Source organism: Acomys minous (assembly GCF_964271855.1).
Source record: "Acomys minous genome assembly, chromosome: 14".
NCBI classification, from domain to species: Eukaryota; Metazoa; Chordata; class Mammalia; order Rodentia; family Muridae; genus Acomys; species Acomys minous.
In genome coordinates this window covers 87,900,403-87,919,986 of record NC_140496.1, presented here as the reverse complement: position 1 = coordinate 87,919,986, position 19,584 = coordinate 87,900,403, and the positions used below count along the sequence as shown (strand labels likewise).

At 38.5% G+C, this 19,584-nt stretch overlaps 1 protein-coding gene across 3 annotated transcripts in view; it reads right to left on the bottom strand.

The window, feature by feature from the left end:
- Positions 1 to 19,584, bottom strand: part of TBCK (TBC1 domain containing kinase) — a 145,285-nt gene that overhangs the window by 62,011 nt on the left and 63,690 nt on the right. For all 3 annotated transcript variants that reach the window (XM_084756861.1, XM_084756860.1, XM_084756862.1), the window contains exons 21-22: positions 12,038 to 12,074; positions 10,322 to 10,483 (exon numbers count right to left, since the gene is read on the bottom strand). In XM_084756861.1, the coding sequence (XP_084612987.1) occupies positions 10,322 to 10,483; positions 12,038 to 12,074 (199 nt within the window). The remainder of the gene's footprint in view (positions 1 to 10,321; positions 10,484 to 12,037; positions 12,075 to 19,584) is intronic.

The window sequence follows — 19,584 nt, the reverse complement described above, 5'->3', positions numbered from 1 at the left end:
CCTACCCAGACTAGCCGATGGACAGGACATTCTCTACTGGTGAGTGGAGAAGGAGATCTAACTTTCACACAAACTCTGGTGCCCCATATTTGAACATGTCCCTTGGATGGAGATGCCTGGTGGCACTCAGAGGAAAGATAATAGGTCACCAAGGAGAGACCTGATACCCTATGAGCATATACAGGGGGAGGAGGTCCCCCTCAGACACAGACATAGGGGAGGGGAGGGGAGTAGGGAAGTGGGAGGAAGGAAGGAATGGGAGGATACATGGGATGGGCTAACAACTGAGATGTAATATGAATAAATTAATTTTAAAAAAAGAATCTTTAATAGTACTCGGATCCTCCCCATAGCTGCTCTTCACACCTAAAGCTTGCCTCGCTACCTCTCCTACACCACAAGCATGGCTACCCCTAACTTGTTTTCCACTTCTGCTTGGGCTAACGTGTACCAATCCACCCAAGCATTTAACATTCTGCCAGATTTTCAATTCCTTGAGGGAAGTTGAACCCTAGCTGAAAAGATCAGAGAACCAATGCAGGAGCCAGTTAAGTGACCTGCTCAAGTAAGGTGATTAGAATACATACAATTAAGATAACTCAAAGGTGTCAGTCACCTTTCAGTAATTACCCATGAGTGCTATGTGACAAATAGCAAAGAACAGGAACCAGCAACAAGACTAGTTATACACATAAACACATATGTCATCAGGTATGTGCACACTCTTTGCAGGAAGTCTGCAGTAGTGTGGAACGGATGGATATATACATAAATGCAACCTTGGCAATGTCTAAGATGAAAGAAGGTAGAATATTCTCATGATTTTGGCTCTAATTTACCCCCTTTTCAAATAGTCTGTGCATGGGTAATTACCGGCACAGTTTCCAATTCACCTATTGTTCCTGCTGCCTAATGCCTGCAACGAAGAGCTATATAATTAAAAAATGCAATATACAGTACTGATACATGGGCACTTAGACTGTGCTTCTACTCCCAATCTGTCTTAGTTTCCATGGAGGAAACCCCACAGGTGCTGCTAAATGGCAAGCATCACACCTCAGAAAGAACAAAGAGGCAGCCCAGCCGGGAAGACAGCACCAGGGCAGCTGCAGCTGGTTTCTCTCCTTAACACTTCATGGTGAATCAGAAACAAACCAAGAGCTTTTTATTTTTGTGTTCATATTTGCTCAGCACTTTGCAGGCAATTGGTAAGGAGTGAGATGGTTTTAATTCCTCAACACAATTCAGTATAGTCCCTTATATGAAAATAAGAACACTCTAGTTACTCCCTGCTGGCTTCCGATTTGAGGAGCAAGCTTCTAGGGACCCTGGCCGGACAGCCTTCTTCACCCAGCTTGCTTTACAAACTGCATTTGCTTAGCTCTGATTCAGCAGATCACTGCACTCTGAGGGCCACGTGGTTGAGGAGTTATTTTCCATTCTGTTGAAGACCACAGTTTAAACAGGCAGCACATCCGCGCACTTTCAATTTTTTTGTGCCCAGTATAAAGAGGTGCAGGGGCTAGGCGGAAAGGAGTTATGAAACAAACCCATGAATGCTGCCGTTTTTCTAAAATACCAATCTTATTCAGAAAATAAATAATACACATCACTTTAAAATATAAAAGTTTGGCCTTTAAATTCTTCCTTGTGGTATTGTCAGCAAGTGTGAGAAATTTCAGTTTCTGATTTTTTAAAAAAGATTCATTTTATGTTATATATATGAAGTTTTTTTGTGTGTGTATGTCTGTACACCATCTGCATGCTTGGTGCCGGCGGGAGTCAGAAGTGGGTGCTGGGCCCTTTGGGACTGGAGTTAAAGGTGGTTATGAGCTAAGAACCAACCCTGTTTTCTATAAGAGCAACAAGTGCTCTTAACAGCTAAGCCATTTCCCCAGCCCTAGTTTCTCATTTTTAAAGTATTTTTATGGTTAATTAGTTATAATACATAACATATACATTTTGAGTAATTTGAAAGCCAAAACACATATAAAAAGTCAATAGCAAAACCAATAAAAACCAATTTTATTAGTATTATGATGAAAAAATATAAGAACACTGAGATAAATTATCAGATAATTTTTGGACTGCTCATAGAATCTCACAAGGAGTTATACATAAGTATTTCTACCATGGTGAATGGCCTTCCTATAGGGCTTTGGACAACTTGGGACTTGATGTAAACTGGGGCATTACTTTAGTTTCCAAAACACAGAGCAATTTAATTTTCATTCTAACATTAAGAAGTGTTTCTTTTATTCACATTATGTGTCCCTGTACCAGCCCACCTGAGGAGACTTGAAGTTGATGGTGGGTGTCGTCCTCTACTGTGCTTCCTGCTCCTGAGTGAGGCCAGGTGCCAGGCAGAGCCCAGAGCTCATCAACTGCCGCTGGTCTGACTAGCCAGCCTGCTCAGGGTTCCACTGTCCCCGCCTCCTGAGTGCTGGAATCTCAAGTGGTTAGTATGTGGGCACAGCTTTTACATGGGCTCTGGGGATCTGAACTCTGGTCCTCATCCTTGTAGAGCAAGTACTTTACCCACTGAAATATCTCCCCAGCTCCCAGGTTTATGTTTCAAGAGCACTGCTTAGGTCAGTGTTATGAAAAAGTCTCTGGCTTCTTGGAGTCATGTCACAGCCCTGTTATCAGCTTTGTATTTCCCCAAATTATTTATGTTATCTTAGAAATGATATACTATTAAGATTTTTACATTTTCCAATTTTTCATAAATAATGAGGTAGTTGTACCCTCTTGCCCCCTTAACAAGGCTGAATATAAACTGAAATTTTGAAAAAAAAAAAAAAGACATTTTACTTCAGTGGCCACATGATCATGCCCCATGTCATGAAAAAACTTCTCAAATTAGCTACTTTCACATTTATGCCTAACAATTTTTTGCTCAAATTAATATAATATGCTATGTAAATGAATCCTTAAGTTAACATGTAATTTTTAGGAGTAAAAGAGAAGGGACACTGGTAAGACTCCATAGTTAGCCTCTTTTCTGCCCATCTCTTGTTAACTCTAAGACATTCACAGCGATAGACAGAGACATGCACAAATACCATGGAGTTACAAGAGGGAAATGTTAACTGACAGATTCGAAGCACGACGTTCAGAACTCTCACTGAGCAGTCACGAGGACAAGGTGCCCTCCCTAGGTCGTGGAGAACCATGAGAGCACTTCTGCTGAGGATGCTCGGCTCCCCTCCAGCTCAAGCTCTCGCAGGAGAAGGTAGAAGAGCAAGAATGCTCCACAGAATCAACATAGTATTCACATTTTTGTACCCAATATTACTTTAGGTACTAATTATTTTTATTTGTTTCAAAGACATAGAAAAGAAGATACCACTACAAATATTTTTAAAATATCCCCACCTGGCCCACAAAGGTGCTTTTCTGTCTGTACTTTCTATTTTCTTTTCTAGTCAGCATCCCCTTGGTTACACCTGTGAAAAACATTCTCAAGTCGTTGTCCTGTTTAGTACTTTCTTCTTACATTTTCCTCTTTTTATTTTGTACCTCTAAGTCACATAAAGTCCAAAGAGGCCACACATTAGCAGTCTATTATCTATAACCATTAATGTTTGGCTCAGATCTTACAGGGCTTAAACATTTATGGTATTGTTTACTTCCTGGAGTCTACGAGTATTATTAGAACCTGAGCTGTGCTCACTCACTAGAGTGCCTGCCTACCTTGTAGGGAACACTGAGCGCCATCCACAGCATCATATAGAGTAGTCATTGGAGGCCCAGACCTCTTTTACCAGCACTAGGGAGGAAGAGGCAGGAAGATGATCAGGAACTCAGTGTCATCTTTGGCTACATTTCTAGTTCCTGGCCAGTAGGAAAAAGTGAGACCTTGTCTTATAAAAAATATATCATTGTAACCTCATTTCATTTATATTTATTCCTAAATGAAATAATCTGTTAATTGAAAACTAAAAGCTTTTTGTTTGTGTAGTTGCAAATCCCTAAAAATCTTTTGAATCTTGGCATATAACTGCAGCAAGTCTATATTAACTTCACAATGGCTTTAGGGTGCCTATAATTATTTGATAGCACTGTTCATATATTATATACTAAACAATGGAAAAGTAATATTTGGGGGACTGGCTATCCCATCAATGGCTGTCCTAAGTCACAGCACTGATACCACGTCACCTTTTCATTGGCTAAATATTTTGTTTCTGATACTTCTTTTTCATAAATGAAAATATGTTTTAGCTAAAATGTGAAAATAGGTTTATGCTTTTGACCAAATTTATTTTTGTCTATTAATAGGAAGCCTTCTGTTCTCAGAGACTAGACTCCCTCAAACTCTGCATCACATAGGGTGAGAAGAGTAAAACTGAGAATTCAGATATCTTATCCTTCACCTCTAAATACGCTGCCTCCTCTCTGCTATCAGGGACTTTAATGCTTTGGAATCCTAAGCACAAATAAACTCTTCCTTAAGTGACCTTGTTCACGGTGTTTTCTCACAGCAACAGAAAAGCAATCCAGTTAAGCTGACCAATAGGGAAAGAAATGATAAAATACGATAGCACTCAGAGGAAGGACAGCAGGCTACCAAAAAGAGACTTGATACCCTATGAGCATATACAGGGGGAAGAGGTCCCCCTCAGTCACAGTCATAGGGAAGGGGAATAGGAGGAAAGTGGGAGGGAGGGAGGAATGGGAGGATACAAGGGAGAGGATAACAATTGAGATGTAATATGAATAAATTAATAAAATATTTAAAAAAATGATAAAATGTCTAAGATTTCTTTTTCTGAGGCTTAAAATGAGCAGGTAACATCTACTGAATGTTTGCTAGTCATAATCTTACACTTTCATGGTTTCAAAGTGAGAAACTAACCTTTCACCATGTGTAAAGTAAATCCAAAGTAGCCTTTTTAACACTACACTACATAAAGCTGTCATTTTTCCTGTATGGTATGTAGCAAGATAAAAATATGCCATTTGACTATAAAACTAAAAAATCAACTTGTTATCATGACGAACTTAATACTTATTCTATTGATAGTTATAACTGAAATTTATTTCTATTAGGCAATGACGTTGGGAGGATAGCAATTAATGAATATTGAGGAGTAATTAATAAGGAAGTCATTATTTCGCTTATCTGTGTTCTTTTCTTCTGTCTTTATAATGACACTTCATATCTGAATTAAGCATCACTACTAGTATCTAAATATAGCCTGCATGTTTTGATTACTAGCATCCACCAGTCTTTATGCTAGAACATGAGCTTAAGAAAAATCCAGTATGTGTCTATACGAGTCTGACCCATTTCCTGGCTGCTGCCAATCATGCTCCCCTGCCCTGACAGGCATGCCAGCAACTGTATGCATACACTCAACATCTATCTCACAGAAACAGACAAAAGCCAAAGGTTTGGAATTTTCTAAGTGGGGAGACTAAATAAAGCGTTAGAATTTCATTAAACTCATATGGATAAAAAAAACACCACCAGCTTTTTACATCAATACAGAGTTAAAATGCCTTCTCCTTCCATCTAAGCATTATTTGCTTTTGGGTGTCCAAGTTCTACCTTCTACAATAAAAAAATGATATATATGTAAAAAATGCTATAATCTGAAAAAGATAAACTAGCAAATAAAACACACATATAGTGCTTGCATTTCTTATATTTTTCTGTATCTTCATTTCATTCTTAAAAATCATTTTATTGTTTAAAATTTTTATGAATGTATGCATACTTGTGTGCATGGACATGTGTACACAGATGTGAATCCACAGTGCACTTGTGTAAACACAACTTGTGCCCTCGCTCTAGCACCACATGGGTCCTAGAGACAGAGCTTAGTCCATCAGGCTTGGCAGCAGACACTTTTAGGTGCTGAGTTATCTTCTGGCCTCCTTAAAGATATTTTTAAAGTATTTATATTTAAAATTTCCAGTCATAGCAAATATAAAGCAAGGTATCCAGTTTCAGCCAATGACTATTTGGGTAATACTTATACTAAAATATTTACTTTATTTGTTATTTGAAATTCAAGCTTAACAAGGATTAATGACAGCCTTTACTGCAATTTACACTGTAACAACATGCCATATAAAGGAAAACTTGGATCATATCAATGTAAAGTATTAGAAATTAGGGAGCAGGTTAATATTTTCTGATGTCAAGGCATGTAAGAAAATAGATCAAACCTTAACTCCTGCATCCATGTGTTCACACACACACATACACGCACGCACGCACGCATGCATGCACACACACACATTCATGCACGCACATGCATCGCACACAGTAGCTGAAAGCACTGAGTCCAAAGAGTTGTCCCCTGATCTCCGCACAAATGATGTACTCTGACATGTGTGTATGTGTGCACGTATGCTAAGAAGGTAAATAAAGAGTTGCTTTCCTGAGTATGCCATACTACATTCAATAATGAAAAGGAAAGCACTCGCAATCTACAACTCAACATAGACAAAGACCTCTAGCCACCTCTGTACCAAAACACACAAGATACTTTGGAAACTAGTGAAAATAGCAGGTACTAGCGTTTTCTGCAGACTTATGCTGATAATACTCTAATATGCAATATACTAAAAAACACAATTCACTTAAAATATCCATTAAAACTTTTCCTAAAGGAAAGCTTTAAATTTTTTGCAACAAGACAAACATTGCAACTAATAAATTTTAAAGTCAAATGCTAATTTCTTTATTCAAGCAGGATTAATAACCCCCTTTAAACAGCAGTCTCCTTTAGTATAGCCACTATTTCTTGTATGCATTTATTTCTCTTATTGTCTAAGAAACTAGCTGGATCTGAGAGTAAGCTGAGTCCTCTCTGCAGACTTCCCAGTTTCTTCCTATAGGGTCTCTAGGAAGAACTTCTTTCGTGCCTCTAATGATTCCAGTCTTTGCAGACATTCAGGTATGTTGTAATACATACTTTAAGAATTTATTTGAAACACACAAGATGGGCCCTCCCACCTCAGTCACTAAGTTAGAAAATGCCCAACAGGTATTTCCCCCACTGAGACTCCCACTTCTCTGACAATTCCAGCTTGAGTCAGGTTGCTATAACACTAGGCAGCACATGCGCTAATATGCTGTGATGTGAACACAGCTGCATCTCACTCTCAGATCATGCTTTTTCATTAGCATCAGCATCACACTACAAGTTTCCCAATTCACAGGTTGAAGATGATAGAGTCAAACTATGTATGCCTTGACTTCTAAGCCGGTGGGTGCTATAAAAGCTATCTGGAGGCAAGAAAAAATGCTCTTCTTAGTCATAAAACACAATGCCACTAAAATAATATAATCTTAAAGGTAACTTATTAATGAATTCTTATGGTAGTCACCTCCATTGAATTTTTAGAAAAAGCTAAGAGGGGAGATTGTTGCATTTATTTTATTAAGGCATATTATAATTGAATTAAAAAGTGAAAAGCATATAACAGTATTAACATTTTATTATTATTTATAATTGTTGTATATTTATAATTATTATAAGTATATAATTATAAGTAATATTGTTTATAATAATTAACTTATATTGCATTTGTTCTCTGCTGCTTTCAGTTCTTCATCTGTGCTGATTTAACACAATGGTCTATTGGCAGGAATATTGTCATTCTCAGAGTTAAATATGAGGAAACAGGTTCAGAGATTTTAAACTGCTTCTCTAAGGTTACATACCCAGCTGGCAATGGTAAACACCAGATACAAACCAGGTGATCTGGCTGCACATTCCAGTTTTAACCACTTGGCTACGAAACACTCTTTGTAGAAGCAGCTAAAACTGTTGACTTTCCTGTTCACAACTTACCACAGAATAAGTCCTCTACTATTATGGATAAGATCTGGAATAGTAAATTGACCTCACCAAAGTCTGTAGTTAATTTAATTTTCTTACTTATTTAAATTTAGTTGGATTTCACTGTAACACAACATATTTAGTAACTTGAAGTCAATGTTGATTATGGCCTTAAAATCAGAAGCACAATCTGGGCGTTGGTGGCATGCACCTTTAATCCCAGCACTTGGGAGGCAGAGGCAGGCAGATCACTGTGAGTTTGAGGCTAGCCTGGTCTACAAAGAAAGTCCAGGACAGCCAAGGCTACACAGAGAAATTCTGTCTCAAAACAAAATAGATTCTAAGCACAATATAGCTGGACTATCTCTCTTTTGCAGGTAGGATACAGTTTGTTTCCACAGTGTTCTACACTTGTATTGTCTAATACTCTTGAGTGTGTTAGTTTGTCTTGGTCTGCACTCACATTTTAGGTCTGTCCATGGCTACTTCCAAAGTTCTTCAAGCACAGTTGGGGAACTCAGTATGCTCAAAAAATGAAATCTTTTAAATCAACTTGAGAAAAATATTCCACCCACGTACAATATGCCTAAAACCCAAACATGGTCTACTTAAGGGACAGTTTGTACCAGAATCTTTTATGCTTCTTTAGAAAGGTTATGTGCTCCTTATTAGCTCTTCTCTCTAACAGGAATTACACACAATCACTAAATACGGAGGAGCCAGAGTAACAGCAGAGTGGGTCAGGGCACTTTGCATCAGTAGAAGCATCTGTTTTCAGGGTGAAGAGAGGGTTACCTTTTCAGCTGCTTAGTCCTAATAGATCTAAGTGCCACCCTTCTGACTTCAGAGGTCTGGAAGAATGGTCTGCGCATTGGTCACTAAGCTGCCTACAAGCCACTATCAGTTTTTTTTTTCACTAGTATTCATGGGAACACTTAAGCTTGGAAGAAAAACAACTAAGTTTACTTGATCTGAAAAGGCACAATCAGCATTTTCAACATACTTATGTTTATAACTGACCAAAAAATTCTTTTAATCCTAATCAATCATGCACTGTTTACTTTGGCAAGCTGGGGAATGACAAGAAAGCATCCGTGGGGCACAGACAGCTTCTGAGTTTGTGAAATTTGCTTCTTTGTTCCTATTCAGACTTCACCCCCCCACAAAAACATTGATTTTTCACCATCTATAAAAAACTGAAAATAAAACCCAGAACTATTATTTGTTAATATAATAAAGAACTTATTTTAAATAAATTTGGTAAGTTGGATGACATTTTAACTTGTGAAAAAGTGAGAAGGAAACGTTTTAAATTATTCCAAGGCATTTTTGTTATTATTTTTCCTCAAAGGATGAAGACCTTTAACAGAAAGATGGTAGAATAGAAAATATTCGCCAAATATAAGCAAAGGTAGGTGGCAGACTTCTTATTTCTCTTGAAAATGCTTAATAAAATATAATATCAAAGTATATGTGCCTTTTTTTTGGTGTTCAGCGACTTTATCTTGGAATGTTATATATGTGTTTACTATTATTACACACTCATGCCTCCCTGAAAACACAGAAGGCAGTAGTGGAAGCAGGAAAAGACAAAAACCCAGAAAATTGTGAGAGAAGGTTAAAAAATAATTATTTTTATTTTATGTTTATTAGTTTTTGCCTGCATGTATATATGTGTACCCCATGCGTGGTCGGAGCCCACAGAGACAGGGGGAGGGCAGTGGATTCTTTAGAACTCAATTACATTTGATTGTGAGACTCCATGTGAATGCTGGAAACCAAACCTGGGTCCTCTGCAAGAGCAGCAGTGATCTTAATGGCTGAATCTTCTTTTCATCCCAAAATTTATATCTTAAAAACATTTATTTTCTTCACAGAGTAACTTTCCACACTTTTTAGATACATTATATCTTAGGTAACCGCATAAAGTTTATCTTTTCAGCATCTACAATCAAACCATACTTGTTTTCTGTATTTCTGCATTGAAATATTCTCCCCAAGGGTTTCACACTTCTCCTTGTAAATACCTTACCCAGCTCGGTCACTATCTTATATCACATAGTATATTCCTATAGAGTTTGACTTGGAGTCCTATAAGGACAGTGTTTACCTCTCTTAAACTATCAAGTTGTTACCCAAGCAGCTGTGGCTAGGAGGGAGCAAAGTCCCATGTGAATTACCATCCTTGTATAAACGCATTCTCAAACACCTTCCTGAGTGGCCTTTATTTACTCTCCATCAGCTGAAGATAAATGGCTGAGTCCTAAGCAAAGGGTAAATATGTTACTCCACAGCCATGACCTTTCACCCTTCTGGTGGCAATACTGTGGTGGAAATGATGTACAGTGGCTTGTGTGACCCACAGTAGTTTCTGCATTCCTGGGCTAGCAAAAAGCACTGGTTATCCTGACAGTGAAAATAGGATTCAAGCAGAAGATGGAATGATTTTTCTCACATAAGACAACACATTATTTTACAGTCAAAATTGCATTCAGTGATTCCTTCATTTAGACACATACCTGGTAAGTCAGAGAACAGAAGGATGCATTCATTGAAGCCATTAGCCAAAAGCCGGTCCCTCAGCTGCTGGAGGATGGCTACTCCAATACAGAATGGGAAAGAGGAATTTCCAAGTAGTAGTGTATCCCACAGGTGGAAAATTTTGTGCAGTGGAAATACATCTATAGGAAGAATTTTTTTAAAAAGTGCTCTTAAACAAAACCCAAGCTAACAGCTGACATTACTGGACATACAATTGTTATTACTTCAAGGTCAAGGTTGTTATTTAAGAGCTAATGTGTTAAACTGCTGATAAAATGCTTGCCTGTATTTTTTTAAAAAAGATTGTGCGTATGTATGTGTGTGTGTGAGTGCGTGCGTGCGTGGTGTGTGTGTGTGTGTGTGTGTGTGTGTGTGTGTGTGTGTGTGTGCACGCGTGCGCGCACGTCTATGGATAACATCAGGCCTCCAGGACTTGAGTTACAAGTGGCTGTGAGTCATCCAATATGGGTGTTGGGAACCAAACTCTGGTTCATTCTCTACAAGAGCAGCAAGTTATCTTAACTGCTCAACCAACTCTCTAGCCCTGACTCTATTAATTTACAGCCACCTAAGGTACTTAATACCCTGCTATCATATTGGTCAGATAGAATATTTTCTGATTTCCATTTACAATTGGTATATTTTATACAGAATTTTCTCCAGAATTTTAGGAATATTATCTACATGTTTATATTTACAGATATACTTTAGAATTGCTTTATGTACATTAAGATAACATTTCCATTGTGTATCATAAACAATTGTTTTATTAAATTCCCACCAAAAATCTATTAATTAAAAAATATAACAATTTCATTAAATAGTACTGTGAATATCTTTCTAGGCAAAAGCACATAGACTATTTCAAATGTTATTCTACTCATTGTGTATACTGTATTCAAGCACGGCTGTCCATTTCCATTATATTCACACAGTAACTGATTAAATGGTTACATACTCATAAAATATGATTAATTTCTAGAGGATTCCAGTTTAGGAAATAAAACCCTGAGTTATTAGAGAACATCAGCTAGAATGCAAGCCAATTTAGTTGAAAACCATCCTCAGAGAGTTGATGTTAAATTCTCTTCTTAGAAAGAAGTTAAGCTGTGTATGACAAACTAGGTAACATTCTTTCCAGTATTTAAGGCCAGAACACTTGAATTTCCTGTCTATAAACTATATCATATTAGAATTTAATAAAGATGCATATTACACTTGCTTAAGATTCTTGTAAACTTAAAATTCTGAGGAAGAATGAAGCTGTGCTTTTGCTGACACTAAGGGAAGGGGGGTCTGCTCAAACTACTGCACCAACTAAGGACAATGCATGCAGTAAACCTAGACCCCCTATTCAGATCCAGCCAATGGACAGCGCATTCTCCACAGTTGTGTGGAGAGCAGAGAATGACTCTGACATGAACTCCGGTTCCCCCTATTTGACCACTTCCCCTTGGTGGGGGGGGGGGCCTGGTGGCACTCAGAGGAAGGGGAAGCAGACTACCAGAATGAGGCATGATAGGCTGTGATCATGCGGTGGGGGAGGAGTCCCCTTCTGTCACAGGCCTAGGGGAGGGGAATAGGGCGAAAGAGGGAGGGAGTGGGGAACGGGAAGAGACAAGTGAGGGGATAACAACTGGAATGTAATCTGAATAAATGATTCAAATGAAATTAAAAAAAAGAATGATACTTACGAGTAAACATGGTGAGAAACCAAGGGATGGCATAGAGCTGTGAGCACAGCAGCACAGGACACAGGTGTGGAGAGAGCACAAGGCACAGTTAGAGTAATCCCCAAAACGGAATGGCTTAAAAGTTCATTATTTTGTTCTATTCCACTGACTAAAATGTGGAAGAATGCGGGTAACTACAGTTATTATTACAATACATGATTATACAAAGATATCTAGCTTACAAATGTGGGTGAGCTTTTTGCCAGGAATTACTCAGAGTGTATCTTAACTTTATTAATGAGTATGCTCAAGATCATGGCCAAATCAAGTGCAGTAAGACAACATACATTTTAAGTGCATAGTTTATAGATATTAAAGGTCCTTGTGACAGTTTGTCTTTTGTGTTAAGTTGGCAGACTATAAGGATACTCTTCCAGGTGGAACTAACTTTTGAAAAGTGCTCAGTGGAGTGGACTGTCTTCCTAGCATGTGCAGGCATCATCCAGCTCACTGGAGCCCGCAGAGAGGGAGGGAAAGTGGAGGAAGAAGAGCGCCCCCTCTTTTTTGCCTATTTGCTGTGCTGAAACACTTCAGTTCATTCGATCCTGTTCTTAGACTGGGACTCTTAGTAACAAGCCTCAAAATTAAAATAATTTGGAAGTGAAAACAGGCTACAGTTAAAGACATATACTACCCACTTAGATAAACATTCTTTCAACACCTATCAATTATAAATTTATGAGATGAGCAGCATACTGTCTTGGCATTGTATACAAGAGAGTATGTATTCTGTCCAAAGGCCAGTCAAGAACTAAAAGTAAAAATGTACAGCTCATTAACATATAAAGTAAAACTATGAACACTGATTTCCATATCATCACTTGCCTAAGCAGACAAACAGATAATCCTTTCTAGCGATGTTGCAAATGTACAAAGGAAGCCCAGAGGATATTTGGCGTCATAGTAACAAGTACTCATTATACAAAGAAAGAAAATCTATCAAAGTATAAGCTATATACCTTAATTTAAATTTAAAAAGACGAGGCCAACTTCATCACAGCTTTTGACCTTTATTTTAAAGACATAAAATCAATTACATTACTTGCTACCATTTTGATGAGGGTCAATTGTTTGTCATTAAGAATCTTTGGCCACTCAACTGTTGACTTTCACACGAACTCTGGTGCCTCATATTTGACCATGTCCCCTGGAGGGGGAAATCTGGTGGCACTCAGAGGAAGGATAGCAGGTTACCAAGAAGAGACTTGATACCCTATGAGCATATACAGGGGGAGGTAATCCCCCTCAGTCACAGTCATAGGGGAGGGGAGTAAGGGGAAGATGGGAGGGAGGGAAGAATGGGAGGATACAAGGGATGGGATAACCATTGAGATGTAACAAGAATAAATTAATAAAAAATTAAAAAAAAAAAGAATCTTTGGCCAAAAACAAAAAAACAACAAAAAACCAAAACAAACAAAAAACAAACAAACAAACAAACAAACAAACAACCTTTGGCCAAATTGTATTAGAGCTACAATAATTCATTCTGAGCATTTTCATTAATTTACCCAATGTAAAATGTTTTGTATTGACTACAGATGAACCAGTTGTGTTACAAGAGATTTACATGCTTTGTGTCTATGAGGTACAACCACAGACGTACTGGTTAGGACATTAATAGCAAAAATGCAGAAGCTGATGGCCTCCTTTACCACAGTGGTAGCACTCTTGTGGGTAAAGGTTACCTCAGTCTTCACTCATTCAACAAACGCTGAACACTTAATACATTTAAGACTGTTAACAGACATATAGTCCAAGGCAGTGACCAAGTACGTCATAGTTCCAGTGGTCATCGGAGGCTTCCATGTTGCCAAATCTCTTTGCTAGTCTTTTACACCACTCAGTAAGGTTAGGCATTGTTCACCACTCCCACTTTATGAGAACTGATTGTTTTTTTTTTTAACTTGGCTTCAAGACAATATACTCATCTAGTTTTCTTCTTACTGTTCTTACTGAGGCTTACCCATGTTTTTTTTTTTTTTTCGTTTTCTTTTATTTCTTCTGTGTTTCTTTTCATCCTTCTAGCTTTTAAAAACATGGCTGTTACAGTTCAGTTCCCAGAAACTATTTTTTTTCTTTATTTTTCTTCAAATATGAATTGCAGTATGAAGACTGGCATATTTCAACTCTACTCCAAGGTCTCTCCATAAATTCCAAACTTACATTTCAAAATGTCTATTTATATTTATCGTCTGTCTGTCTGTCTATCTATCTATCTATCTATCTATCTATCTATCTATCTATCTATCTATCAGCCTTTCAATCATCTACCTTCTCTTGAGCTCTTGAGACATCCCCCTAACTCTGTACCTCCAAACTACATTTCTACATTAAGTCAAAAGTATCTTATCCATCCACTTGCTAAAAAGCATTTTTGCAGTTGTTCCTGATTCCTCTTTTCTTAAATACCATGTAACTGTCACCAGCAGTCTTGCTATTCTCCCTTCAAACATGCCTGTGAAAAGTGAAAACTTCTCACTACCTCTACTGCTAATATCTAGATTGAAGCCACCACCATCTCATGTACCACTTCTTCTAAAGCTATGAATAATCTACTAACTTCTGTCCTGGTCTGTTCTTGGATTTCAGCCAGCAAGGTATCAGAATGATCTACTTATGTTACATCAGGGGCTGCTATTCTGCTCAAAAGCGTCTTATTTCTGTGGTGCTAAAAGGAAGGCAGTGGTGATGATGTATCTCTAACACTCAAACTGCTCCCCCTCCCTTGTCCTGCCATGGGACCTCACGTTTGCTAACTGTGCTCCATTCCTTCAACATCTCTGCTATGTGCTTCCCACCCAGGCTAGAGCTAGCTATTGCTTGTTCTTTATCTCATTTTCTAAAGGAACGGATTCAAAAGTCACCTTTCCTGTAGCTTTTCTTGGGAACCTCATTTAAAAATTCATCTCTTCCTTCATTCAAACACTTAATAAGTATGTCCAAACTCCCTGTGTTTTTATTTCTTTAGAATTTACCAATATATACTGAATATATCACATTGTCTATTTACACATCTTTTTTCATGACATTTGTTTTATTATTTACTTATTTATTATGGCTTTTATTAGGAGGCATACATTATAAAAGATCTTTTATTTATTTACCTTTTATATTTTAATGTTTTTATTAAAAATTTTATGTTTTATTGCCAGGATGAATAATATGAGTGCCTAGAGGCCAGAGGGTGTAAGCTCCCCTGCAACTGGAGTCACACAGGATTGTGAGCCACCATGTGGGTGTTGGGAGGAGAACCTGGGTCCTCTGCAAAAGCTCTTAACTGCTGAGCTGCCTCTGCAGTCTCATTACTTACGTTTTTATTATATATTTCCACACAAACATGAGGAATTTTTCTTGTATTTACCCCCTTTAATGTATTCAGGAGATAGAATAATTCATACTATATAATAGGCATCCAAATATTTGCTTAAACAATGAAGGAAACACACAATGGAGATATCCAGAGTATAGAACCAAATGCTGCAGCGATTATGCTGTCCTGAGAAAGAAGTCTTCAAACAAGAATGAAGAATGAGGAAGGACTTAACCCTGAGTACATTGTCGGGAAGAATATTTCATATTAAGTGGCAGGAAGTACTGGAAACATCTTAAAATCTAGTTCTACACACACACACACACACACACACACACACACACACACACACTGATAAGTTACTTTTAAAGGGTTTAAATTAGTGAAGGAAGCTTGTCTAGTGATATTAGCAAAGTGATGATTCAGATTCAATGAACATCTTACAGACTCAGCGGCACTGTTACTAGCACCAGATACTTCTTACCATTAAAACTAAGACCAGGGAGATGCACTAATAACATGTGACACATAGTTGCTCTATTCTTTCTACATTTTCCATTTGAAAATTCTTGTTCCTTCCTTCCTTCTTTCTTTCTTTTCTTTTCTTTTTGAGAGAGGGGGAAGCGTGGACTTAGGGGCTGAATGCAAGGCCGGGAAAGCACTGTGTCATCAAGGATATCCTGAGCCTTCTTTTAATCATTTAGTTTTAGACAGAGTCTTACTAAGTTGTCTAGGCTGCCCCGACCCCAAAGCCCTCTGTAACCAAGGACAGTCTTGAACTTTTGAATCTTTTTCCTCAACCACCCAAGTAGCTGCGATAATAGACTTGTTCAATGAGACCCAGCTTAATTCCTATCTTTTGCCTTAAATAATTTCTCAGGCTATTAGTACAGTTTTTAAAATACAATCTGATATACATAAGGATATAGGAATAAGACAGTATGAATAATAGGTCTTATTTTTAATGGTTCTAAGTGCTTAAATATTTGATTATAAATATAAATATATATTTAGTCCCACCTGTTTCACAGTTTCAAGTTAGAAGCTGAAAACCAATAAAAAGTTGTGCATTTTCTGTTTTGTTTTTTTGGCTTTTCGAGACAAGGTTTCTCTGTATAGCCTTGGCTGTCCTGGACTAACTCTGTAGACCAGGCTAGACTCGAACTTACAGTGATCCACCTGCCTCTGCCTCCCGAGTGTGCCACCATGGCTGGCATTTTCTGAGTAATCTCCCAATTGCAAATGTCAGCCCAACTTGACTATGTATTTTCTCTTGTCAGCTAAGTAAATGCTGCCCCCTAGCAACAGCAAGCAAAACCTGGCAGCATTTAGCCAGTGTTTTCTGCCCTGTATAATGCTGGCAAAAACAGATGCAAGTTGACTCATAAATACTTTCCCACGTGGTCAATTATATGAAAAACAGAATATAGTTCCTTCTTCCTTGAACTAAAGATATGACACTTTTTATAAATCTATACTATTTTCTTAAAATATTCATGATATCATTAAAACTATGTTATAAAATATTTCATTTTAGTCACATAGGAATTATTTTTATCATTACCAAGAAGTTATTTATAATTGTGTTTAAAAACACAAAAGCAACAAGGAAACAGAGGAGCAATGAAATTTTTTTGTTATCGTAAAATTGTCTCAGTCCATTTTGTGTTTGTATGACATAGTCCCACAGAGTAGGTAAGTGATAAAAGAGTTCTAACTCACAAGCTTGGGAACAACAAAGTTGAGAATCAGGTGACCCTGGCTAGGAACCTTCCTTGTGCCCTGACATGGTAGGAACACTGGCGAGAGTGGCAAGCAGTAAGTGTGGAAGAGAAGGACAAGAGAATGCCAGGTTAACTTATAACAAGCAATACAGCCTGTATGGCCCGACTCCTGTGTAAGAGATAAAAATTCTCACAAAAACTGCCAGTGGCCTCCTTGTGTTCTGACTGCGCGTGGCCGCCTTGTGTTCGGACTGCGCGTGGCCGCCTTGTGTTCGGGCTGCGCGTGGCCTCCTTGTGTTCGAACTGCGCGTGGCCTCCTTGTGTTCGGACTGCGCGTGGCCTCCTTGTGTTCGGACCGCGTGTGGCCTCCTTGTGTTCTGACCGCGCGTGGCCTCCTTGTGTCCTGACTGCGCGTGGCCTCCTTGTGTTCTGACCGCGCGTGGCCTCCTTGTGTTCTGACCGCGCGTGGCCTCCTTGTGTTCTGACTGCGCGTGGCCTCCTTGTGTCCTGACTGCGCGTGGCCGCCTTGTGTCCTGACTGCGCGTGGCCTCCTTGTGTTCTGACTGCACGTGGCCTCCTTGTGTTCTGACTGCGTGTGGCCTCCTTGTGTTCTAACTGCTGTGTTTTCCTGGGTTGACATTAATGTTGTGGCAAAGGCATGAGTGGATAAAACTGCAGGAATCAAGACCACGGTCTCAAAGTGTAACAGTTGTTTGTAAAGGGGTAAAATGATGACCATTTTTAAGTCTTCACTAACACTTTGTGAGAAGGCTTAGAAGGCAGAGGGGCTAGACAATCACTTCAACTATGGGGCCACAAGGTGCTTTGTTCAAGAAATACTGTTTTTACTTGAAGTGATGATACATAGGTAATACTTTAAATGTTTGGCCAACATTTAAAATCTCAAAAAATAAGTAAAATAAGACCATTACTTCTGGAATCATCTTGCATTGAGACGAGGAACATAATATAACAAAAGGGGCTGGAAAGATAGGTTAACAGTTAAGAGTATGTTGACCTTCCAAGGGGCCTGAATTTGATTTCCAGCATCATGTTAGGCAGCTCACAGCCACCTATAACTCAGTCCCAGGGGATCCAACAGTTCAGCTCCCATAAGAACTGGCCCATACCCCTCTACAGAGAAACATAGTTTAAAAATAAAATAAATTTAAAAGAGTATTACAAGACTGCTGTCCAGTACCTATGTGACTGTGTGGGGTGCAAGTTTGTGATATACATGTCCGTGAAGGCTAGCAGTTGACTCTGGTGTTTTCCTCAGTTGATCTCCTCCTCCCATGTTGATGCAGGCTTTCCCACTTCAAGCTAGAGCTTGATGGCTTGATTACTGTAGGATGCCCTGTCTTTGCCTCGAACACACTGAAATCCCAGATGGGTCACCATGCCCAGCTGGCAGTTAAGTGAGTGGGTGACATCTAGCTCTGGCTACACTATAAAAACTGTACCCACAGAGCAACCTCCCTAACCATTTAGTGACATTTTATATGAACGGTGATGACAAATTTGATTTTTTTGATTTTGTATAATGAAATGCTTCATATAAATCAGTATTTTCCAGATTACTGAAACATAACATGAGAACACCATGCATGGGTGAAAAAGACATTAAAAATGCAAGGCAGACTAATGGACTGTAATGGAACACAGGATGAAAAATTCACCGATACAGTTTTAGATTGTACATTTCAAACAGGCTTAAGACATGCCTTGATATAAAACAATGAATGGCAAAAAAAAGAACATAGAAGTAGATATGAGGATCCTGCTGTTTTAATTTAGAGACTTAAAAAAAACCAATAGCTCTCTTCTGCTTTGAGGGAAACAGTTATATTTTGAAATACACAATATTAGCTAACATGTTATTATTAACTGTGTGTGTGTGTGTGTGTGTGAGAGTGTGTGTGTGTGTGAGTGTGTGAGACACCGTCTCACTACAGAGCGCAGGCTGGCCTTGAACTCTAGGTCACCCTTCCGGGAACCCCCGAGAACTCGGGCTGCCATGCCTAGCTAGTTGTTACCAGTCTGTACATGGCTCAAAAGCTTCTGATCAGTGGGAGACGTACAGACATCTCCTGGGCTTCTCATCAATGTTCAGACCATGCAGTGATCACGGGGCATGGATAGCGATGGACACTGGATTTTGTTTCCTTTTACTTGCCCATGAGCAGCATGAAGATACATTAGACTAGAAACATTGCAGATCTGGGGATTCAAATGAGGATTTACTGCACAGCACAGTTGTTAATTATTGAATCTACAAGTGGTTCTCTTAAACAAAAAGTTACACAACTATTATTTTGTCTTTCCTGGTAAGAATAATAAGCCTTTAGTTTGTAAGACTTGAACACTTTCTCCAAGATAGTAACCCAAGCTTTCCTATGAAATAATGCTAGTAAGTTGTTTGCATTCAAAGGTCATAGAGTTAAAGTTGGCTCATCAGAGCATTTTGACAA